General features: G+C 45.7%; 1 protein-coding gene across 1 annotated transcript in view; it reads left to right on the top strand.

The window, feature by feature from the left end:
- Window positions 1–1,512: 1,512 nt before the first annotated feature.
- Window positions 1,513–26,469, top strand: part of LOC147701278 (sodium/potassium-transporting ATPase subunit gamma-like) — a 37,909-nt gene continuing 12,952 nt past the window's right edge. The window contains exons 1-4 of the mRNA XM_086929333.1: window positions 1,513–1,591; window positions 3,323–3,397; window positions 8,796–8,829; window positions 8,927–8,958. Coding sequence (XP_086785459.1) covers window positions 1,513–1,591; window positions 3,323–3,397; window positions 8,796–8,829; window positions 8,927–8,958 — 220 coding nt within the window. The remainder of the gene's footprint in view (window positions 1,592–3,322; window positions 3,398–8,795; window positions 8,830–8,926; window positions 8,959–26,469) is intronic.

Genomic DNA, 26,469 nt, shown 5'->3' with positions numbered 1-26,469 from the left:
CGAGGGATGTCAAGGATCAGGTGTGCAGAGGCCTTCTGGGTGCGTTGGAGCCGTCTCAGGTGTTTGGCCGAGGCTCCTGCGTAGAGGGCGTTTCCGTAGTCCAACTTGCTGCTGACGAGGGCCTGAGTGACCGTTCTTCTTGTTTCAGTGGGGATCTACTTGTTGATCCTGCGGAGCATGCGGAGGGTGTTGAAGCAGGAGGAGGAGATGGCGATGACCTGTTTAGTCATGGAGAGGGTGGAGTCGAGGATGACCCCTAGGTTGCGTGTGTGGTCGGTGGATGTTGGAGCGGTTCCCAGTGCGGTCGGTCACCATGAGTTATCCCAGGCCGAAGTGGTGGCTCTGAGGATGAGGACCTCCGTCTTGTCCAAGTTCAGCTTCAGTCGGCTGTTCCTCATCCATTCAGCGACGGCCTTCATTCCTTCGTGAAGGTTGGTTTTGGCGGTGTGGGGGTCCTTGGTGAGGGAGAGGATCAGCTGGGTGTCATCGACATGGGAGATGATGTTGAGGTCATGCCGACGGGCGAGGTGGGCGAGCAGTGCCATATAGATGTTAAACAGAGTTGGGCTGAGGGATGAGTCCTGGGGTACGCCGCAGATGATCTCGGGGGCTTCGGAGCAGAAGGGGGGAAGGCGGACGCTCTGTGTTCTGCCGGAGAGGAAGGAGATGGTCCAGTCCAGGGCATTCTCTTGGATCCCGGCGTTGTTGAGGCGTGTTCGTAGTGTGTGGTGGCAGACCGTGTGGAAAACGGCTGACAGGTCCAGGAGGAAAAGGGCCGCCGTTTCTCCATTGTCCAGGAGGGACTTGATTTCATCGGTGGGGGCGATGAGGGCAGTCTCGGTGCTGTGGTTGCTGCGGAACCCGGACTTGGGAGGGCCCAGGATGTTGTTCTCCTAGAGGTAGCGGGTCAGTTGTTGGTAGACGGTCTTCTCGATGACCTTTGCCGGGAACGGGAGCAGGGAGATGGGACGGAAGTTCTTGAGATCCTTGGGGTCCACCTTGGGTTTCTTGAGTAAGGCGTTAATCTCGGCGTGCTTCCAGCTCTCCGGGAAGGTTGCTGTCTCGAAGGAGGTGTTGATGACTTTCGGAAGATGGGGTGCGATGGATGTGCTGGCTTTGTTGAAGATGTGGTGTGGGCATGGGTCTGACGGAGATCCGGAGTGGATGGTGTTCATGATCTTGATGGTGTCGTTGATGTTGGTCAAGGAGAGCAGGTGGTTGGTGCGATGGTGATCGCGGGGGTGGAGGTCTCAGTGGTTGTCGGGGCGATCGTGGCGTTGAAGTTGTCATGGATGTCTGCGATCTTGCAGTGGAAGAAGGTGGCCAGCAAGTCGCACAGGTCTTGCAAGGGTGGGACGTCGTTGTTATTGGTGCTGGGGTTGGAGAGGTCCTTCACGATGTTGAAGAGCTCTTTGCTGTTGTGCGCGTTGTTGTCTAGGCGGTTTTTGAAGGGGCCCTTTTGGCGGATCTGATGAGGTGATGTTGTCTGCGGGTGGCGGTCTTGTGGGCTGCATGGGTGTCCGGTGTTCGTTCACAGAGCCAGATCTTCTGCAGATTTTGGCAGGATTGCTTGAAGGCCCGGAGGTCTTCCGTAAATCAGTTAGCTTTCTTGTTGGTGTGACTGTTGGAGGGTGTTGGCGCAGTCGTTGATCCACTGTCTGAGGTTGCGGGCAGCGGTGTCGGGGTCGGTGGGGTCGGCGGTGGGCTTTGGGCGAGGGTGGTGGTTAGCTGGTCTTCGGTGACTTTGCTCCAGCAGCGGCGAGGCATATGTTTGGTGCGGTGGTGCGTGGTGGGTTTCTTGAAGGTGAAGTGGATGCAGCGATGGTCGGTCCAGTGGAGTTCGGTGGTGTGGTTGAAGGAGATGTGGGGCCTTGCGGAGAAGATGGGGTCAAGCGTGTGACCGGCGGAGTGGGTGGGTGTTGTGACGAGTTGTCTGAGTCTGAGGTTGGCTAGGTTGTCGATCAGGGTGGTGGAGTTGGTGTTGTTGTTATTTCTCAAGCTGGAAGTTCAGGTCCCCAAGGCAGATGTAGTCCATGGAGGTGAGGGCGTGTGTGCTGACGAAGTCGGCGATGGAGTCGCTGAACTGTGGTCGGTGTCCGGAGGGTCTGTAGATGAGGGTTCCTCTGAGGGTGGTATTGGGGTCGGTGTGGATCTGGAAGTGCAGGTGTTCAGTGGTGCTGAGGGTGTTGTCTGTGTTGGTCAAGACTCAAAGTGTACCTGTGGACGATGGCAATTCCTCCTCCTGCTCAGTTGGTGCGGTCCCTGCGGGTGATCTTGTAGCCTTTCGGGACGGCTATGGCTATGTCGGGTGCCGAGGCGGGGTTCAGCCAGGTCTCAGTCAGGAAGGCGACATCTGGGGAGGTTGAGTCTTCTGCTGTGTATATTTGTATATATTTGTATATATTTCCTCTAGGTCGCATCGCATAAGCAGGACCAATTGGCCTGCCTACTTATTGACCGGAAGGAATAAGGTTGTAAGTTACATTCATTTACTTTTTTCACTGTGTAGTACTGAGCACTTAGGTCCTGAAGAATTGCCATGACGGCAAGAAACATGTTGACCTGACCTGAGGGTGGAAGATATTCTGTTGTGTATCTGTCTCAGCATATATCTCCCCTCCCACCCCTTTTTAATCAAGGGAGTTAGCCACCCCAATAAAGGTCTCTGTGGACTGACCAACCTTTTTTATTCACCACCACTTCAGACTACACTTTCACTTGCCCTCACACACACATGCACCATATGGCTGGAACAAAAGATCTCTGATGAAGAGCCCCTTCGTGGGTGCCCGTCAGACATTGCAGCGCCAGTCTGACGAGGAGCTGAACCCATATGATGAAGCATGACACCTAGCTTGCTGGGTGTGTGAGGGTTTTAGCTCCTAAAAGGGAATCCCCCTCCCTTTTTACCATCTTCTACGCTACTCACGCATTTACACTCACTTGTATTTCACACTCTCATCGGGGAACTTTGTACCCTTCTTGTGTTATGAGTCGAGTAGGTTCCAGAGTTCTACGGCATGTTTGCGGGTGGAGCCGGTGTTGAGAAGGTTGCATGTGTGGTGGTTGGGTTCTTTCAGGGTCGGAAGCATAGTGTGGCGTATTCTTGTGAAGTTGCAGTCCCGGCTGCCCCTTTCCCTTGTGTGGAATTTCATGCTGTCCTACTCAGTGTGTGGGGTTTCATGCTGCCCCTTTCCCTTGTGTGGAGTTTCATGATGCTCATCATTCTTTGTGGGGCTTCATGCTGCCCCTTTCCCTTGTGTGGAGTTTCATGCTGTCCTACTCAGTGTGTGGGGTTTCATACTGTCTCTTTCTCTTACAGATTATGAAACCGTGCGGACGACAGGCCTGGTCCTTGCTATTGTCATGTTCCTCCTCGGGATTGTTATCGCACTCAGTAAGTGTCAAAGAAGAATCAATGTAGTGGAAACTACCAACCATAAACATGAAGGGAGAACCACTCACTGCAGGGAATAGAAAAGCCCCCACATCCATAAAACACGTATCAGTCATTTCATAACATCTCCTATCAACATGGAACCACAATTTCACCTGTTACTGATCAGGATTCACTGTAGGATTCCCCATCATTTCAAAGCACTATTTATTTATTTTATTATTTATTTAGCAATTTGTATAGCGCCTGGTGACCCGAGGGCATCCCCGCGCTGTTAACATTGAGTCCTACTGAGGGGGAGAGAGGTGGAGGGTTTATTTAGGGAACAAAAGGGTTTTAAGTTTTTTCCTGAATGTCAGGTGGTTGGGCTCCAGTCTGAGGGAGCGTGGGAGAGAGTTCCAACCAGTGGACGCTTTGACAGAGAAACGTCGGCCTCCAGTGCGTGTTCTCTTGAATTTAGGGATGTTGGCCAGGTGCTCGTTCTCCGACCGTAGGGCCCTTGGTGCAATGTAGGGGGTGACCAGACCACTAAGGATCGCAGGTCCCGATCCGTTGATAAGTTTATGGGCCGTGCACATGGCCTTAAACTCCACCCTTTGGCGGACTGGCAGCCAGTGCAGCGCCTTAATGGCGGGTTTGGCGGATACTCTAGGAGGTACGCTCATGATTAGGCGGGCTGCAGCGTTCTGGGTTCTTTGCAGTCTTGCTAAGGTGGCTTCCGGCGCCCCTAGGTAGACCAAGTTGCTGTAGTCTAGCCGTGACAATATGAGGCCCTGTACTAGTAGTTTCCTGGACACGGGCGGTAGGAGGGGGAGAATTTTGCGAATAGTTCGCAGAAGCCCAAGACAGGTTCCGGCGGTTTTAGCCGCTTGGGTCTTCATTGAGAGGGCGGGTTCTAGCCAGACTCCGAGGGTCTTGATTTCGTGTTTCGGGGTGGGGATTTCCCCGAACACGTCTGGCCAAATTGCCGGGGGGATGGTCGCCCATTGTTTGCCCATGAGCATCACCTCGGTTTTGGAACCGTTGAGTTTCAATGACGATTCACACATCCACCCGTGAATTTCGGTGAGACAGTTTGGTAATTTGTCTGGGTGGTCGTCAAGTTGGGAGAGGGAGACGACCAATTGTGTGTCGTCAGCGTAGCTCACGATTTTTATCCCGAATGGTGTTACCACATCTTCCAAGGGGGCCATGTACACATTAAAAAGTGTGGGGCTCAGGGAGGAGCCCTGAGGAACCCCGCTGGTGAGTGGGAGTGTGGACGAGTGGAATTCGCCGTCCCAAACCTGGAACGTGCGTCCAGTGAGAAAGGACTCTATCCATCTGAGTGCCATCCCGGTGAACCCTGCTGTCGCCAGTCGCTGAAGAAGGACACGGTGATTGACCGTGTCGAAGGCGGCACTCAGATCCAGGAGGATCACTGCCACTGATCCCCCTGAGTCTAGAATGCGCCTTGCTTCCTCGATGACGGCAAGCAGGGCGGTGTCTGTGCCGTGTCCCGGACGGAACCCGGTTTGGGATTGCCGCAGGATGTTATTAGTCTCGAGAAATCGGGAGAGTTGACTATTCACCAGTTTCTCGGTGATCTTGCTAATCCCCGGGAGGAGTGATATGGGCCGGTAGTTTGCCATATCAGTTGGGTCGAGCTGAGGTTTTTTAAGGAGTGCCTTCACCACTGCATTTTTCCAGCTGTGGGGGACTGATCCCTGAGCAAGTGTACAAAATATTCACCATGTTTCTCATTACAGTATTGAGCAACGAGAAAACAATTGATACAATACGCACTGGCAATGCCAATAGGTCTGGCTTTAAAAGAATGTTGTATGGTAATATGAAGCATTACAAGTAAATAGCATGGTAATTAATATGCATTTGTGTGGAAGCAAAGAACTGTAGCATTATATAGTGTGTATTAAAAGGCCAGGTGGCAGTTGCACTGTCAAGTCAGACCTAAAAAACTATGTAGGTTAATGACTCCTTCCATCCCATCTGTGCTTCTGCCAGAGAAAAACAGCAATTATCTAGTTACCTACGGCACTTTATTTGTATTCCAATATTCCGCGTGTGCCCTTGAAAGGTCAAACTTTCATGTTGCCTGCTCACACGGAGTCTCATGCTGGTCTAAGTGTGTGGAGTGTCATGATGATCGTCTTTCTTTGTGGAGTTTCATGCAAAGACATTAGGTCAGCATATGGTAAAGAGGTGAGACCTATTACATTTGCCATTGGTTGTTGATTTTGCAAAGATAGTGAACTGAAACACAATCAAAGGAAGATAAAGGACAGAAAATCTATGTGAGTGCTGTGATCTTATCCAATGAAACTTCAAAGATTTTCACCTTAGCTGCACTCATCACCCACCTTAAAAATATGTCTTTGAAAGGCAGAATAGTTCATTTCACTGTCAAAATTTAATTGCTGTACCCCTATTTTCCACCAAGCATAGCTCAATTTTCAAGTTTCTCACTGTATGCAAAAACCATTACAAATATTGCATGCCAACAACAATCTCATCTCAACAACCTCGTAGTCATGGTAGGAGTACGATTATACTTGCCAGGGCTGGTAGCTTAATGGACTAATTGATCCACCACAGACACCTATCTTGAGTCCATGGTTACGGGTTTCAATCGGATCAGCTAAACTGAGCATTTCATCGTTCAAAGGTGGCTAAAATGAGCCCTAAAGAGTTGAAAAATGTAAACATCCATTATCAATTGTCAATAGAGCCAAGAGATAGCCTCAGGGGTGAAAGTTGTACTCTACAGATATGCCTTGTATGTTATCAAAAGTCTGAGACATCACTCTTGAAGCAGTTATTTAGTGTAAGGCTTATCTCCTTCTGCTATGAGATCTTGGCCCCAAAGGCAAAACTGCAGGACATGTGATCAGCTTCCCCATTGTTCGAAACCAGCAGGAGTCATTGATCGTCTCATAGCCAATCTCACTTTCTGAATGATCTTATCTTCTGCAACTAGGCCCCTCCCTGTCTGGATTCCCTCAAATGTTGTTAAGGTATCATGGATTACCTCTATCTCCCTCACTGTTCAACCTCATCACTGTATGTAATATGATTAGTGATCACAAACACCTCTAGCACTCGTACAGTACTGACACAGTAATGACACAAAACTCTACCTGTGTCCTGTGCATCACTAAACAAGTATAACCAAAACAGTCCCCAACCTCACACATTGCCAATCTACAATTTCCATTTCAAAATACACCCATGTAAAAAGTCTAAGTACTTCACTCAACTAAAAAAGAGGTAAGTTACCCAGAAATTGTCAGTGACCATTTATCGCACTCAATTACAACTACTCTAGTGCATTCTCCAACAATGGTTTCACTACTGTCATTAGGAAGGGCCATCAGTTCCAGGCTAGACTATACTAGTGTTCACTATCTTGTGGAACAAAAATAATGAGCTCCCTCCTCTCTGCCTAGTTGATCAGAAGGGCACAGCCAGACTAGTAACCTAGCAAAGCACTGGGGCTCCACCAGTCTGACCTTTTGAGTATGTTAATATCAATGTCCAGGTAGCAGTCAATGTGCTCTGTCTCACCCCACAAAAATGGCATAACAGAAAGACACGAAGCAAGACATTTTCATAGATGCTGTGTCTGCAATCTAACACAACCCTGCTCCACTTCCCTAGAAAAACACTGCAGCTTGAAAGGGGCAAACTTGTTTCAAACTACTGCAAAATCTTCATCTGACACCTAGACTAACCACCTCCACTCAAGGAATAAATTCACCTTCACATCATAACCTACACTATCTTTGCATGGCACCTATTGCCCACATCATAAGAATCCACGACAATAACATGGTCTCCGACTCCGATAATGCTCAGCTCATCCTCTACCTCTCGAGACGAACAACACCACCAAGAACAACTTCACCGCCTGCATGTCCAACAAATAAAACTGGATGAGAGAGAACTGCCTCAAAGTCAACACGGATAAAACAGAGATCCTGATCTTCGGAAATAAAATCTCCCTCTGAGACTCTTCCTGGTGGCCACCAACTTGGTTCTTACGTCCACAGACCAGTCCAGAAACATCGGCATCATCCTTGACAACAAGCTTTTGATGAACAAACAAGTCAACACAACGATTGCAACCCTATTGCCACATCCTCAAAATGCTTCCCAAAATCTTTAAATGGCTCCCCATGCACATAGACGCAAAGTCACCCAGGCCCTCATTACCATCAGTCTTGACTACGGCAATGCACTATACATTGGCATCTCCAGCCAACTCAAGCAAAGACTCCAAAGAATCCAGAACACCTCCGCCAGACTCATCCTAGACATCCCCAAAGGCACACACAGCACACTCAACCCAGACAAACTGCACTGGCTGCCCCTACAGAAATGCTGCAAATTCAAGCTTCTCATCCATGATTGCAAAACCATCCACACTGCGAAACCAGCCTACCTCAGCAATCGATTCCAGCTCTACCAACCCTCCAGACATCTACAATTCACTTCTCTCTCATTTGCACAAAACCCTTGCATCCACAGATCAAGACAGGAGATGCTCTTTCTTCTTTATCACAGCCTAACGCTGGAACGAACTCCCTCTAAATATCATGGCTGCCACTGCACTCCTCGACTTCCACAAGAAGCTGAGGATCCTGGATGGTCATCTAGGAGCTCTGCCAGACCAACACACCTGCTCCGGTGCTGGATACCCTCAGGCGTGATAAACAGGCCAATACAAATCTACATAACATGATTCAACGCTATCTCAGTATGATTGATTCTTTCTTTCCCTTCATGGTACTCACAAAAGGATCACTCCTTGGCACTTACTACGATTCTATAATCACTACCTGGCACTTTTGCAGTGCCTATTTGGTGGCATGTCTTGGTATATATCTGGGTATCCCAGCTTCACTTCTTGGTCTTACTGATATTCTGCATCTCTTACTGTCCCTCAACAGGAAGTCCCAGTATCAGTGGAGCCATTGTCACTCTACAGCACTCTGGGATCCTATGTTCGCTGTTGAACTTTGCCCGTGGTCCCAGAGTCATTCATGGCACTTGTAGTCAAACCCCTTGCTTGTCACCTAGGCACTTCAGATCAACCCTCCAGTCACTGCAGGTGGATTTCTATGAAATACAGGATCACTTCACAGAACATAGTGTCGAATCCTAGGGAATATTCAGTGGCACCAGGGGCACATGATACAATTAATCCTCCAGTCACTGGATTTCACTGTCTACACAGCCATGCGATCCCAGTATGTGCCTTCTCATGGTACTTGGTGTGGTTCTGAGTCTGTGATAGCACATTGCTCTTCCCCATTCCACAGTTATAGAGGTGTAACATACTTTATAGTTGTTCTGCTTGTTTGTCAATATCCTAACAATACCTCATTTTCTCTCCTAGGTAACAAGTTTAAGTGTAAACAAACAAATGCAAAGTAAGTACCATTTGCGTTACAAAAACTGCTGTCATGTTGTTGCCTCTGTGTTTTTTCTTTTAATACTCTTTGCTCTGCTCTTCTGCTTCTCTTGCAGCCGCAGTGAACTGGATGGTCGGCAGAATGCCAGTAAGTAGAATCCACTTGCACAGATGCCTCAGTGGCAAACTGAGAATACTAAAAAGTGATGGATGGAGTGCTTGAATTAATCTCAGTCACTGGTAATTAGTCAGGGCAGCATCCCAGCCCATCATGTTTGCCCACACTGCCACCTCAGACAGGAACGAGCCATATGTAAACTGGCTTTGATCCGGCTCCAGTATGGAGTCCAAACTGCCAGGCCAGATCTCTAAAATAAATTACAAGTAACCCCAGACTGGTTTTGGACTATTTGGGCCTTGTCAATAGTCTGCAGCTTTGTTTTAGCAACTATGGGGCGATTCACAGAACTAATCTGACACAAAATACGAAATTTACTACGTTTGGTATTCACAAAAAGCCTTTAGTAGTTGTACAGTTAGGATTCCGAACTTTACTACTACTAAACTGAGACAAAATCCTAACTTTACGACTTTCAGTATTCACAAAAGGCATTTAGTATTAGTAAAGTTAGGATTCCTAACTTTACTACTACTAAACTGAGACAAAATCCTAACTTTACGAATTTCGGTATTCACAAAAGGGATTTAATAGTAGTAAAGTTAGGAATCCTAACTTTACTACTACTAAATGCATTCTGTGATTACCAAAAGTAGTAATTTTAGGATTTTGTCTCAGATTAGTTCTGTGAATCGGCCCCAAGGTGAGCATGGGACCCACGTCTGGGCATACCCGTCACACTTAGGATCTCGAAAGAGATATACAAAATAGTGATGGGTGTAATGTTTGAATAATCTCAGCCACTGGTAATTACACGGGCCATATCCAAAGCCAGTGTTATTTTTACCATCATGCCACTTCAGACAGGAACCAGTCATATTCAAATCTTTAAAGGAACAGTCAAGCTCGAACTGTTGTCTGCACTCTTGCTATTGGAGGAGGAACAAGTCTGATTTCCTCATGGCTGGGCCTGTCTGAGCAACTCATAACTCACATCTCCCCCTTGCGTTGCTCCTCCAAGAATCCTCATGTGAGCTGGTCCTACGGGAGAGTTTCGTGGTTAAGGACCTACGCAGGACCCAACTCAGATAATGAAAGGAGTCCCACTAGCCCCAATTTATACTGAATTCAATGAAGCCACACTTGTGTTAATGTATGAATGCGGAGCTTCTAGGTGAGAGGTGGACCCGGTGATCAGTAGGATTGCTAGCGCACAACCAGGAGCCCACTTCGTGTCTCATTATTGGAAGGTATAATCCCTAGCACTCTGATCGATGAGCCAGCAGGCAGGATTGAATGAATGTAGGACTGAGTTTGAGTGAGCAGAGAGTTGCAAGGGATTCCCCTTTTCATTTAGCTGCTAGGGATTTTGTCCAAATGAAGTCAGTCTTTCAATCTCAAAACCATCAAGGTTTGTAGTGTCCCTAACCCTACTGGAAAATGACTATGCAACTAGCTTTATCACTAGGAAGAATTGCTAGTAAGAGCATCTTCAAAAGGGTTGCATGGGCTGCAACAGCCGGATGAGGAAAGATGACAGTTTGTATAAACATAGTGTTGTAGGATTCAGTGCACCTAAGAGGGTCTGTCTTAGCACCAAGTATACTACTAGTGATGTATGACATATTTCTACCAATGCATTAAAATGCACTGATACTCAACCATCTACTGGTATTATTGCCCAAAATAGGATAACATTTATGAGCAATTTTGTTGACACTGTACTAATGCATAGAATTTTAAAGCTATACATAAGTAGTTCGGTTTTGCAATTAAATTTACTTCCGAAAAGAATGGAGCGGACAGTGTTTCTTTAACTGTGTAAAAGTCAGTGTCAGGGTTCAGATGAAAACTCTATCATTGCATCTACACGTGGGACAGAGAGGAAGATCCTGGTGTTTAGATACCGTAGCTACAAAAACAAAATATTTGGAATAAGAGTCTAGTATTCATGCTGCATGTGTCCCTACACAAATCCTTAAACCATCATGTAAGGTAAAGAGCTCAGGCGGACATATCCACGGGGGATGTGAGAGTGAGCGACCCTCTCTTCTTTTTTATCGATGTATTACAGGGACAGATTTGTCGGAAGCAGGGGAAACCGAGGGAGGCCTGTTCTGAGATGCCTTGCTGCGACCGGAAGGTATATTTCAGTGTAGATCTCTGAAATACAGGCTCAGGGAGCAGACCAGGGCGGCTCCTCCGCTAAGAAGGAGGAGCATATCCCCACAGAAAGAATAAAATGATAATAATAGCATGGACTGCTCACAGAGCAAGGAAAGGAGTGGTGAGTACTCTTTAAGGACGCATGACAGTATGGCCGGCCATCTTCGGCTGGCAAAACAGTCATGCGCACTTAGTATGTTCTCCACCAGGCTGTGTGTTGCACAGCCTGGTGGAGAACGTACCCAAGCTCCCAGTCCCCATCTTAGCACCTCACCACAGCGCTCAGGCCGATCACGACACTGCTATCAGCAGCTTTGTGAGTGGCTAGGGCAGTCCAGAAGCTGTGGTGCTTCCTGTTCCTGCTTCCTGCATCAACAAAGAAGAGGACAAAGGAGAAGTGGCGGCCAGCAGGTAAGTTTTTTTAACTCACCCCCACCCCCCGCCTCACCACCACTACTGTCCCGTAGCAGCCGCTCCTGGAGCAGAATGAGACTAAGTAGAAACTTGGCAGGAGCGAAAGGGAAGTAAACAGCCACAAACTCTTGCTGCACAGTGGCAGGTGAATGTATATGAATTTGCTGAAGGTGTGCATACACCTCCCTCCTCTTGGAATGGCTAATAAAACTGAGTGCAGTGGCATATGAGCAGACAGAGTTCTTGTCAATTTATTTGTTTGTTTTTTTGCACACGTGCCCAGTGGCATAGTAAAGGTGCTAGTATAGAAGTAAAAAACTGGCTATAATTGTTGTGCTGTGGGGCTTTTACACCCTTGGGCCTCGGTGCCACTGTATTCGCTGTTGATGGCTGTGCCCCTACACGTCAGCCAATGCATGAGCTGCGTCACGCTGCTTCTTGCCCTCTGATGAGATGCATCACTCTGCATCTTGCCCTCTGATGAGACGTGTCACTCTGCATCTTGCCCTCTGATGAGACGTGTCACTCTGCTTCTTGCCCTCTGATGAGACGTGTCACTTTGCTTCTTGCCCTGTGAGGAGACGTGTCACTCTGCATCTTGCCCTCTGATGAGACGTGTCACTCTGCATCTTGCCCTCTGATGAGACGTGTCACTCTGCATCTTGCCCTCTGATGAGACGTGTCACTCTGCATCTTGCCCTCTGATGAGACGTGTCACTCTGCTTCTTGCCCTCTGATGAGACGTGTCACTCTGCTTCTTGCCCTCTGATGAGACGCGTCACTTTGCTTCTTGCCTTTTGATGAGACGTGTCACTCTGCTTCTTGCCCTCTGAGGAGACGTGTCACTCTGCATCTTGCCCTCTGATGAGACGTGTCACTCTGCATCTTGCCCTCTGATGAGACGTGTCACTCTGCTTCTTGCCCTCTGATGAGACGTGTCACTCTGCTTCTTGCCCTCTGATGAGACGTGTCACTCTGCTTCTTGCCCTCTGATGAGACGCTTCACTCTGCTTCTTGCCCTCTGATGAGATGCGTCACTCAGCTTCTTGCCCTCTGATGAGACGTGTCACTCTGCTTCTTGCCCTCTGATGAGACGTGTCACTCTGCTTCTTGCCCTCTGATGAGACGTGTCACTCTGCTTCTTGCCCTCTGATGAGACGCTTCACTCTGCATCTTGCCCTCTGATGAGACGTGTCACTCTGCATCTTGCCCTCTGATGAGACGTGTCACTCTGCTTCTTGCCCTCTGATGAGACGTGTCACTCTGCTTCTTGCCCTCTGATGAGACGTGTCACCCTGCTTCTTGCCCTCTGATGAGACGCTTCACTCTGCTTCTTGCCTTTTGATGAGACGTGTCACTCAGCTTCTTGCCCTATGAGGAGACGCGTCACTCTGCTTCTTGCCCTTTGATGAGACGCTTCACTCTGCTTCTTGCCCTGTGATGAGACGTGTCACTCTGCTTCTTGCCCTGTTATGAGACATGTCACTCTGCTTCTTGCCCTCTGATGAGACGTGTCACTCTGCTTCTTGCCCTCTGATGAGACGCGTCACTTTGCTTCTTGCCTTTTGATGAGACGTGTCACTCTGCTTCTTGCCCTCTGATGAGACGTGCCACTCTGCATCTTGCCCTCTGATGAGACGTGTCACTCTGCATCTTACCCTCTGATGAGACGTGTCACTCTGCTTCTTGCCCTCTGATGAGACGTGTCACTCTGCTTCTTGCCCTCTGATGAGACGTGTCACTCTGCTTCTTGCCCTCTGATGAGACGCTTCACTCTGCTTCTTGACCTCTGATGAGATGCGTCACTTTGCTTCTTGCCTTTTGATGAGACGTGTCATTCTGCTTCTTGCCCTATGAGGAGACGCGTCACTCTGCTTCTTGCCCTTTGATGAGACGCTTCACTCTGCTTCTTGCCCTGTGATGAGACGTGTCACTCTGCTTCTTGCCCTCTGATGAGAGGTGCCACTCTGGCCTTTGCTGAATGCTCTATCTCTGGCACCCTGGTGAGAGGTGTCACTCGCCTTTCTTGAACTCGCATGAGAGGTGTCACTTTCCTTTCTGACAATCTGATGACGGGTGACACTCTGGCCTTCGCTGACGCCTCTATCTCTGGCGCCCTGATGAGAAGTGTCACTCTCCTTTCTGACAATAATGACAGGTGTCACTCTGGCCCTTGCTGAAGCCTCTATCTCTGGCCCTCTGATGAGCGGTGTCACTCTCCTTTCTGGCACTCTGATGAGAGGTGTCACTCTAGCACTCGCTGAAGCCTCTATCTCTGGCACTCTGATGAGAGGTGTCACTCTCCTTTCTGACACTCTGATGACAGGTGTGACTCTGGCCTTCACTGAAGCCTCTACCTCTGGCACCCTGGTAATAGGTGCCACTTTCCTTTCAGGCACCCTGATGAGAGGTGTCACTCTCCTTTCTGACACTCTGATGACAGTTGTCACTCTGACCATCGCTATAGCGTCTATCTCTGGCACTCTGAAGAGAGGTGTCACTCTCCTTTCTAACACTCTGATGACAGGTGACACTCTGGGCCTCACTGAAACCTCTATCTCTGGCATTCTAATGAGAGGTGCCACTCTCCTTACTGACACTCTGATGACAGTTGTCACTCTGACCCTCACTGAAGCTTCTATCTCTGGCCCTCTGATGAGCGGTGTCACTCTCCTTTCTGGCACTCTGATGAGAGGTGTCACTCTAGCACTCGCTGAAGCCTCTATCTCTGGCACTCTGAAGAGAGGTGTCACTGTCCTTTCTAACACTCTGATGACAGGTGACACTGGCCCTCGCTGAAGCCTCAATCTCTGGCACCATGATGATAGGTGGCACTTTCGTTTCTGGCACCCTGATGAGAGGTGTCACTCTCCTTTCTGACAATGATGACAGGAGTCACTCTGGGCCTCACTGAAGCCTCTATTTCTGGCATTCTAATGAGAGGTGCCACTCTCCTTACTGACACTCTGATGACAGTTGCTTCTCTGACCCTCGCTGAAGCCTCTATCTCTGGCACTCTGATAATAGGTGTCACTTTTCTTTCTAACACTCTGATGACAGGTGACACCTTCCTTTCTGACACTCTGATGACAGGTGACACTGGCCCTCGCTGAAGCCTCAATCTCTGGCACCCTGATAATAGGTGTCACTTTTCTTTCTAACACTCTGATGACAGGTGTTACTCTTGCCCTCACTGAAGTCTCTATCTCTGGCACACTGATGAGAGATGTCACTCTCCTTTCTGACACTCTGAGGAGAGGAGTCGCTCCTTGCCAACTGAGGAGAGGAGTCACTCTCCCTTCTGGCACTCTGTCAGTTGCCCTGAGGAGGGCACAGGTTCTGACAATTTAAACCGTCCCCTGAGGAAGATTGCCAAGGGGCTCAAGGTCAAAACTAAAAGGGCCTACTTTTGGTTGATACTACATTTATTGTTGGATCAGGATACCTACTATAGAGGTTACTTTTCACCACAATTACAGGCTGTTTCTTGTTTCCCAGTCCTGATGAAGACCCGTGGTGATGTTTTGATATAAACACACAATCTGAATGGGTCGAAACGTCAACGATAATTAGAGGTGCTCCTTACCTCTGTCGGGCGGATATTAATCTAAGTAAAAGAAGATATCTGCTTGAACAGGCATTTGTTTTCTTGGGACACCATAATGACTCATTTATGTTCATCTGTGCAATGTTGTTTGTATGTATTATGTTTCAGTTTTGATATGTTTTATTTGTGTATTTCATTATAGTCCCATTTGGTCCTGTGATATGTTATTATCTGCATCACTTCACGATATATGATTGATAATATACCGTGTTAAATTATTTTTGGGTGTCATTTTTTCCAATTATTGTGTCTTCCTACACAACTTATTTGTCAATCCCTAGTGGCATATGGTACTAAATTATTTTTTATTAAAGAAATAGCACTTCCCCCACAGAACTGATTGTTGTAACATACCACTAGATCTCCTAGGTTCAGCAGAATACTGGGTCACTCAAATAAACTTAATGGTCTGGCGGGTTGCTGTGCAGCATTGTTGAAAGTAAAAAAAAAAAGCGCTATAAAGCGTCAGTGCTGCCTGCGCTGGTACTTTAATTTCTGACTACACTGATTTATTTTTTAGTGATGATTCAATATTTGGCAATGCTGGCATTTACCATTGAGGTTTTTCATCACATTTGAAGATCATGGACCACACCATATAAAGTGAACAGGAGGGGTTATTGCACAAAAAGCACAAATTTAAGTCAGGTCTCTGCCGAAGTATTAGGTTGATCAGTTTATTAAAACGTTGTGAAGAGCTCTTTACCACTTTAAACAGTGGTATATGGTTGCTTTTCAAGAAAAAAGCAAATACGTGTTTCCTCTGCCATGAAATGTAGCCGAAGTTGTTGACATATCTTAAGAAAACAACCAAACATAACACTATAACATACAAGTAACATAACCTTTAATTAAGACATAAGCCACAACCCAAAAACAGAAAGTCAAAACTGAATGCAACATAACAACCACAGTCCAACACAACATCACCTTGCAGTAAAATAACACCAAAAAACAGCACCACAAAAAACATGTCAACACCCCAAAGATGACACACGCAAATATATACATTTTTGTCACACATTACCACCTTCAGAATCCCTGTTTTCATAATAATTTGGTAAAATTTGTTTGCACCCAGCCCATGAAATAGTAAACGTGTTTTGTGATCCAGCTCTAGAAGTCTTACTGTGAGACATGTCTCGGCCTTGGCTTTGGGCTAACATTATTAACAGCATTTGCACCTTTCATACATCTGTCAGAATGCATCATGCTTAAAAATCAGTTCACAAATGTAAAGAACATTTGGCAAATGAAGGCTTCTAGAGCTGGGCTTCTCGAATAACACGTTCAAGACATTTCAGGTTAAAAGCACTATCAGCTTGAGAGTCTGATGCACAGAGCAATGCGAACACTTTTGACATCCCACTCGAAGGGGCGGCTTTAAAGTCGCAGCAGTCTGAACATTTCGCAGCATATTCATGTAGCTTTAATGCAGTGCAGCAAGCCTCTGTGCTGCACTGAGTGAAAAGGAAAGGGCAACAATGAGCCGGATTCAACATAATGCAATGCATTCATGTCCTTTCCTTGCGCTGGCACCCTTCTGGCTGTCTGGCACCGACGCAGGCACCCTGGCACCTTGGTGCAAGGATGTCTGAGTTGTAAGCAGGATTGTTTTTTGCAGAAAGGAGCAACTTCCGCCACAAAAATAATCCCCTGAGGCATTTTCCTCATTTATGTGGGCTGCACAATGCAGTGCACATAGAAAGAGGAAGTAATACAGATATTTCTCGTCGTTATGCCTCACCGGGGGAGGCGTAGCATTTTGACACATTCCCAGGTTTTCCACAGAAGGGAATTCTGGGAATGCACCAAAACCCATGGGTGGCTGTGTGTGAACACCCATGCTCCACCCTTTGATGGCCTCTCTGGGGCAGCGTAACGCAATGCAGGGATTTGCACTGCGTTGCATTATTCTGGATTTATCAAGCCACACAGAGCCACCACGGTGGCCTTGCATGGCTTGGGAGTTGCGCCCTTCTTGCACACCATTGAGCGCAGCAAGGGCTATGCAATTCCTACATAAATATGCCACTTTTTCTTTAATATTTGCTATTGCTGTACTTACCACTTAACAAATAATTATTTTCTCGATATCCCTGTGCTTCTAGGCAGCAGCTCTGTTTGACAACTTTATAAGGTACACAATATTAATCTGCTCACACACTATGGGGCATATTATCAAGAACCGGTATTAAAATTATCGCAGTTTTATCGGCAGGAAATTGCCGATAAAACGGCGATAATGAGCTTGATAATACGACCTTGTTAATTCCCATAGAAGCCCAGGTTAACACCAAAACATGGGCTTCTGTGGGAATTAACAAGGGCGTATTATCAAGCCCCTTATCACCGTTTTATCTGCAATTTCCTGCCGATAAAACAGCGATAATTTTAACACCGGTCCTTGCCAATATGCCCCTATATTTTGAAACAAGGCCTTCCGTGTCCTTAGACCTGGAGGTGACACCAGCCCTTACAATGACAGAAAAAACATAGGGGTGGTTTATGTGTTTTATATGTGAACTACATTGCCTGTGATTCAGATTTTCACTCTTAAAAACAACGTCTGAGCAAATAATTGTACTCGAGACAGCTTAGACCCTTCAGCACACACCAACTTGAAACTCAATGTCCTTTGGTAATAGAGTAAAGAAGTAGCCCTCTCTCACGCATCAGTCCAAGTCAGACTTGTACATGTGTCACAAACCAAATACTCCCTTTCATCATGTTCAGACACTCACACCTTCATCACCTGTCCTGTGAAGGGTGTAGTTTAGATCAGCAATCTTCATCTGCTGCCAACTCAGAGTTGTTTTCCCCTCGTCTGAGAGCAGTGGCTCGTGGCTGCTCTCACCTCAGATGACATAAATCCACATTGAGGTGGTGTTGTGAGTTTTGTAACTGTTTATAGGGGTACATAAAAGTTCACAAACCATGAATGCGTAGTACTATTCTCAGTCTACGTGCACTTTCATTAACCCACTCTGTCTGTTTAATCTAGTTTGTAGTTTTGTCTGCGCTCTGAATAAGGGCACAAAGGGGAAAGTAGCTTCAGCACCCTCTGACACTCTCTCAGGTTCTCCCCAGCAGCCAACGCCTCACCTCTGCCTTTGCCTGCCATGTCCACTTATATGCAATATCCCCACATTGAAACATGGGTCTCAGTGGCCTATAAAGGTTCCTTTGTTTCACAATTTCCCCTTTGTCCTTAATCCACATTGTCCCACTCCAGTGTGCCATTCCTGATGGGAAACATCACTTACAACGCATTCATTACAACGCACTACCATTACAACGCAACCATTACAACGCAAACCATTACAACGCATTGCTCTGGGGGGCGCTCTAGGATAGGGAATATATTTAATTTACTATCCAACACCTTCCCTACTATCCACGGGGACTGGAGTTGGAATAGTAAATTAAATAATTCACTATCCAGCGCTTAAAAGCACTATGCGTTGTAATGGTATGCGATGTAAAAACCGCGTTGTAACAGCAGGCGTTGTAATAGCCTGCGTTGTAACGTCACCAATCCAATCCTGATGTTTTCTCAACAGCAGGGCCTGTTCTCAGATGCTTGCCTTTACAATATGTGCATCTAACCGGCACTACATATAGATAAACCCCTCAGCTACAGGCTTGATCCACCACGTAGAAGTTTGATTTGGTAATGTTCTGCAAAACGAACAATGGTTCTTTCTCACTTCAACTTCTTGGCCTTCTCATTGTGGTGTTCAAACTCTAGGCCCATGGCTGCCTACCAGAACAATGTACTGGTTTATGCAAAGATGTTTCTGATTCAGCTTCTTATCTTGCAGTTCCACATCAGTTGCTTAAACACATAACATTTACCATTCATAACTCAGTACAAAATTTTACCCTAAATGAAATGCACTTATAAATGTGCTACATCAGAACTCGTTGTTGTTAAAATCCACACCATGGTAATAACACATTTATTGTAAAATATCTTTACACTTAGATTCTTTTATAGATTTTATAAACATATCACTAAAAGTCAAGGCCCCAATTGAATGTTAGCCTTCACCACATTGTTACTCAAGTAATAGAAATCCAATATTTAAATTCTCTAACCATGTACACTAAAATAAAGGATCACAAAATAAACTCTACGATGACTCCACCCTTCGTACATCAATTTTAAAACCTTTGCATTTTTCCCTGTTGCCATCTAGCTTGTGCATGTATAGCTCAGGAAACATTAAGCTTGCTGTGGTTTATCCACGTTTTCTTCTGTGGCAATGAGTTTACAATACTCTCCATGCCCAAGAAGACTGGCATACATTTCTGATAGCAAGGTGCACCATAGATACTTAAACCATGTTTTAGCTACTAAACATTAGCAACATCTGCCCAACACCCTTTTCAAAATAAGCTTGAATACAATAACCATCTTGTGGCCAGCCTTCCACAACACTATAATGCCACTCTGTACACATTTTAAACCTTCATCGCCCAGACTCAATAACTCCTACCACACACTAAGCATCCCAGTACTGCCCACTTAAATTCTCTATAATTTCTGCACTCTGGCATACAAGACAATACCTCCTACTACTATCAAATGTCCGTCTGATACACTCACCTCTGGACACTCCACTCCACAATCAGATTCCTACTACACTGATCTTTGCATCCAACCTCTTGCTAACTGTCCATAAGTTACTCAGAGTTACATTCCAATGCAGGACTTGTTAATGCCCCACAATCAAAAGCCCGAACTTCCAACCAAGGGGCAACCACCTAACTCCCAGCATTGTAAACATCCCTCAAGGTCTACCTTCCCCTATTCAATCTTCAACATTATAAAATGTCTATGGACACCCACGCACAGGGCACTCTACTGACTGACCAGAGGTGGAGAACTTGCCAACCAGAGACATGGGGAAGCAGGTTGTGATGGCTTTGGTAGATGATGCAGCTGGTTTTGAACATTGTGCTTGCTGGTAAGTGCAGCCAGTGGAGCACCATCAGGGTGTGGGTGATGTGCTCATATTTCTTTAGACCTTCATGAGTTGTGCCAATATCATAAATGGATGCCCTTAGCGGTGGCAAAAAGGAGGCTGGACCACCATAGGGCGTTGTGCTGCAACCATCCAGATGCAAGAGTAAAGGGCTTGAATAGACGTTCTGAAGTTACATTTTGGGAAGAAGGGTTTCACTTACTTCACAAGAGAAAGCTGATATCAGCCTATCTTAATTTTCTTAGCAACAGGTTCCCTGAAGGTGAGATTAAAGTTTATTGTTATCAAAAGTAACTTAGCAATGGGTAAAAATTAATTATAGTTAGATTTATCATCTGAGCAGGTTCATGTCATTAAGTTAGGTTTGGACTAGTTGTAACTTGCTGTTTTTGGCAAATAATAGCTATTCTGTTGTCGTGGGATTGAGGGTTTGAGCTTCAGGTAGATGCAGGTCTGGATGAGGGTCAGTGTTGTGATGGAGAAGAATGGGATGAAGAGTCAGTCTGGAGTGCATGGGCAATAGGAGATCCCCACGCTACGTTGGAAGGCAGCATCAAACGCATCAGCAAGGATGCCACGATGCCACGTAGAATGGAGGCTACATAGAATCAACAATGAAGATATGCATCAGAAAGTGACAACATTTTCCTCCAAGTGGTCTCAAAGCGAATTCTAACGGAACAGTATCTCTTTTATGAGTACTTGTCTTCCGCCAGTAATCCTAGTTAAACATGCAGCGGGTATTCCAGGACTCGGCTTGTCACCAAATGTAGTAGTAACTTCACTACACAGCAAATGTATGTACAGCTGTATATTTATTGAGTCCTGGAACAATACCACAAAGATCAGTGCAGCGGACTCCCTTTACAGAAAAAAAGAATGCAACTTTCTCTAACAAATCTATATACACTTAATCTTGCATTCTACAGTTCTGAATTCCATTCCTATGTTCCATTTCCCCAACACATTACATAATAAATAAGCCGGATACAGCGGTCGGGCAATGTTATGTGCATTATATTTCCGAGTGGAGAAGATTTTGAATTAGAGTTGGTTTCCATCAGATTATTGGTGAATCCGTATTCTGGTGTCAGTGAGTAGAGTCCCAAGGGGTTCCAGGTAGAGACTGAAGAGGATGAGAGCCATAATATAAGCCTGTTGTTTCATCTTGAAAGGGCTCTTCTAGGACTTGAAGTTGTCCATGTGAACACATTGATATTGTCTGGATAGGCCTGAAACTTGACCCAGTGAAGGATGTTACTGTGAATCCTATTCTAGACTTCAGGCTGGGATGCTCAGTGGTTTTAAAGGTGACTGAGAAGTCCAGCAATATCATGAGGTAGAGGTCACCGTTGGCTTCGATCAGGAAGGCATCACATTCGTCGTAATGTTGCTGTCTCTGTGTCTCTGTGTCGGAGGATATCCTGCGGCTAAATTGGTAGTTGGGCTGGAGCTAGTTGGTGCTGTTCTGACCTTGGAGTTGTGCATAGACTGCCTTTTCAATGATTTTGCTAATAAAGAGTGGGTGAAGGATGGTCTAGTACTCGATGATGTCAGCAGGGTCAAGCTTAGCTTATTTCAGGGGTGGGAGTGTCTGAACTGTCGGGAAATAACACTTACAACACAACTTTTACAACGCACTACATTTACAACAAAACTTTTACAACGCAACATCCATTACAACGCATACCATTACAATGCAAACCATTACAACGCATGTCACTACAACGCATACCACTACAAGGCATGTCATTACAACGCAGTCATTACAACGCATACCTACACTATCCAACACTTACCATACTGTTGCACCCCCTGGAGTTAGAATAATAATTTTTACCCCTACACTATCCAATACTTACCCTACTGTTGCACCCTCTGGAGTTAGAATAGAAATGTGCCAAAGTTGTTTAGGTGCGTACTGAAGTCATATGTGGACATGTAACAGAGTGGGATAAATATTGCACTTTATCAACAGAGAAGTCTTTGAAAGATCTGAGGGTTTGCGGTTGTCTTTTAGGTTCGCCATGGTGTGTTGGTTGGATGCTGAGCAGGGTGGTGGAGATTGTGAGGTGGTCAGTCTAGGGGCATGGGAGTTTAGATTGGATGGTTGGAAGTCTCAACGTCAAAGGCTCGGTCTTTGGAGTATCATAGTTGGGTGACTTGCAGATGTGGTTGGGGACAGTGTCTCTTGTTTTAGTTTCATCTTAAATTGTCTTTAAGTCATCGAGGAGGGTGGTGTGTTTGTGCTGGATTAAGGAAGTGGTAAAGAGGTCCAAGAATCTGTCTATGAAGTCCTTGTTCTGGCCAAGAGGCTGGTAAATGATGCGTACAGTTGTAGACTAAGTAGTAGAGATAGGAAAATGGTATGTAAGAAGCTTTGGGGTGGGGAGTGTTGTTGCTTGCGTAGCGTGCAGGACCAGGAGGACTTATGGATGACAATGAGGGCTCCTCACTTATGTGTATGGTCCATAGCATATGCTGGATGCTGTATCTCATGGGAATAAGGACATAAGGACATCTAGGATGTGCGAGGATATAGGGATGAGCCATGCTTTTGCGATGAAGAGAGCTTATGACAGTTGATGAGATTGATAATGTCAGGAGGATAAAGTGCTGCAGAGTATATGTTAATGAGCATGTTTAGATTGCTTCAAGATGTGTGATGAAAGTGCATCATTCTGGGTCTATATGCTGTGAGGATTCCATTTGTTTGTTTGTGTAGTCTAGATTCAGAGGTGATTATGGGGAGGAGTGCTGTTCAAGGTAAATGATGCAATCTTACCTGGGGGCATATCAGCAACAGCCGGTGATAATTATCGCTGAGAGCTTTTAGCGTGAGGATAATTATTTATTTATCGCTGAGATAGCGCGCTATCAGCAACGCTTATCTCCAAAGCGATACAAATCCAAGCGATAGCTGATGAATATGCGATTATCGCTGGAAATCCAGCGATATTCGCACAGCCATTGGGGATAGCTTGATGATAGGGCAGGGCAAACTTAGCCATAATATCCACCTTTCATTAGATATAATGGCTAAATCAGATTAAATGCAGGCGTAAGAAAAGTAGCGATAAGCGCGGTTAGCACTACTTTTCTTATCGCTCTGCAGGTTAGCGTGAAGCTAGATAATTAGAGAAATGTCGCTTAGCGACATTTCTCATGGTATTTTGGGGAGGAACGCCCACTTTGCATCTCATTAGAGATGCAAAGCTGGGCGTTCAGGAAACAGGCACGGAGACATGAATTCACACGATAACGTGACCTTGCTGATATTGCGATAAAATTATTGCCACTCTTCGCCTGAAAACTGACGCTAAAGCGGCGATAATTTTATCGCAGCGCCTTGATGATATGCCCCCTGGTGGTGTTTGCTGAGGTTGCAGTGGAGCTGATGTTCTGACCCAAAATACTTTCGATCCCTAACAGGCCAAAACAGATATTACTGCTGTCTGTGCCTGCCCTTAGCTAGGGACACATTGGTGGCGGGATGCCCAGAAGAGCCGAATGAACTAGGGCAGGAGGCAAGGGGTTTCCTTTTTTTTGCCACATTTCTTTTATTGTGGTTTTCAACACACAAACATGTGATACAGCTTGCAAACCATAAACATATTCAACAATTGAACTAACCATGGGAGGGGAAACCACTGGCCGTATACAGAGCCCAGCGGTGAGAAAACTGCCCACGCAGGGCACCCAGGGAAGGAGTAGTGAAGGACCAGGGCATGGAGACCAGCCCCCCAGGGCCTAGTGGGTGGGAGACTAGGGGGGGACGCTGCAGCGGGCGACTGATCTGGGGGAAGGGAAGGGCAAGTGGGTACCACGTGGTGTGGGCAATCATGAAGCACTCAGGGCACTGTCCAGGGAGAGGAGGGTCAGCAGACAAAAGGAGCCATTTCCCACCTGCGGCAGGAGCAGGGCAAAGCTTGAGTAGAACTCCAAGGGAGGGCAAGCCTAGGATCAATGTCAGGGCAGAGCAGAACTGTCCATTTATGTAAAAATTTATATTGAAAAATACAATGATGTCACGTCCTGTAGAGATGAATGCTGTGGACTCCGTTTGTATCCCAAATGACTCTAAACTAGTCATTTGAGATGCAAACTAAGACTAGTTTCTCCCTTCTGAGCCAATATGAAGCGTTTAAAATATAATTTACATCAGGATCATTGTACCCCTGTCCCTCTTATGTCATGGCTGTCTCCCCGCTTCTTTAAATTGTAATGCATAGCAATGCATCATCATGTGGCATGTACGCTGTTATTCTCATCTCCAAATGCACCAACTGCTTATAACGTAAATAATACGTGGTCATTTAGAGTCCTCACAAATAGTTAAAAAAAAGCCCAGCAACCTGATTTGTACTCTTTTTACAATTTACACAAAATTAAAGTTTGCATAGGAAATGATATTTGAATGTGGTTTTAGCGCAGCACTATTTTGATAAAACAGCTTCTAACAATAAAATGAAATGAAATGATGATTTCTAAAGCGCACTACTACCCGCGGGTGTCTAGGCACTCACTTCCAAAGAAGCTGGCTAAACCATTTGTCATCTCATGAACTCCTTCATTGCTTTTGCCTGTATGTCTGTCAAGCCTCAGTAGTCATCAAACATGTCGCAAAATGGCTATTAAAACAATCCACCCAAACCGATTCATCATTATTTACCACATTATTTGCTATGGACAGTACCTCTTGATGAAACACTAGTGGCGCACCCACAAACAAATAAAAACAATTCGACAATGGTGACAGACGAGATGAAAATAATGGATGGCATTGCTGTACAGCTCAAAGGGTTACCATGAGGAAAGTTAACAAAAATGTGATCAGTTGACTACCATTTTTGCTTCTTTAATTTTAATATGTTAGAAATTTAAGTTATGCTAACGATTGGGAAGGACAGGGTTAAATATAAAGAAAATTAGCATTGATCCAAGAAGTGTAAGGGTCTCAGTTTCAGATATCTAGGACTTTACTCGATTAGAGGAGAAATTAAGTATATGACTAATGGCAGGCAATATAGGCACACCAAACCATGCTCAAATCTACTTTTTAAACAAGAGCGGGAACTCACTGAAACCCCTTTTATCTTCTTCATTCCCGGTCTTCTAACTCATAACCCTTTTTTTGAATTCCTCACAAAAGCGAAGAAACTAGTTGTGAAACAACTGAGGTGTCAAGATCCTTAAGCCACATGTAAAATAAATGATTCTGTTTTCTATTCTGCTCTATTTTGATTTGATAAAGCGCATGGCCACTCCAAATGGGCATCCCAGTGCTATGGTAAACCAGTGACACCACGTGATGGAATATTAGAAAAGCTATGTTTTCAGTAACTTTCTAAATTCCACAAATGAGATACATACATGAAGCTACTGGGGAAGAATGTTCCACAAAGTGGGGACCAAAAAGAAAAGGACCGCCCACTTTGCCTCATCAATTCTCTTCGAAGAATCAGAGCGAGATTCTGACTGCCTGAATGAAGCCCACCGTTCAAGATGTGAGGCTGAACTGACGACCCTAAATAGGCAAGTACACAACCGTACATAGCTTTGTGCATTTAGCATAAGGCATTGAACTGGATTTGTAATAGGGAACCACTGGAACGTCCGTAAATGAGAAGAAACCAAGACCGATTTTGGGCTATGGCATATACATTGAACAATCTGGTCCTGTGTACAGCGAATTAGGTGAAGATCAGTGCCATAATCCCATGAAATAGTCAAGGTCAGCACATTCATCTTTTGTGTGGAGGGAAGTAAAAGGAATAGTATTTTCTTTAAGCATCTGTGTAGATCAAAGCAACTGGCAGCCTTTTTGTTTATTTGGTGGTTCATAGTGAGCCTTGAATCCAGCCAAATACCCAGCCAAAGGTTTCTGAATAAACTTCTGTCCTGATGAATACAATCTGAAGCAGAGCAGGGATTGAAACATGCCAACAATTGCATCCTTTCTCATATATTTTATGCAGCAGTATTAATAATAAGGTACTCTATACTGAGAATGGAAAGCAACAGTTGTGCTCACCTCAAAATGTTTACAGCTTCCGGCAAAAAAGCCAAATGAGTGATTACCACATACATTGTTTTGTAGGGGTTAATCCACACGAATCACTGTGGGAAGCCTGTATCTAGTGCACAGCATTGTTTGCAATCCTGTAAGAGCAGTGGTACATATTACCTTTGACTGTGGTGTCAGAGGTGGGTCAAACATGCTGTGAGTATCATACTTCCCAACTGCATCCCGTGAGTTGGATTTAGAGCATGTGTAAAGCACTGTCACCCCATTACTGCTCTATGAGAGACACTGCTGCTTCCCATTCAATAACCCACTCCAGAAGGTAAATTTATAAACAA

This window comes from Lissotriton vulgaris, chromosome 7 (genome assembly GCF_964263255.1).
Source record: "Lissotriton vulgaris chromosome 7, aLisVul1.2, whole genome shotgun sequence".
Taxonomy (NCBI): domain Eukaryota; kingdom Metazoa; phylum Chordata; class Amphibia; order Caudata; family Salamandridae; genus Lissotriton; species Lissotriton vulgaris.
Note: the sequence above shows the minus strand (reverse complement) of the source record. Positions and strands in the feature narration are given on the sequence as shown.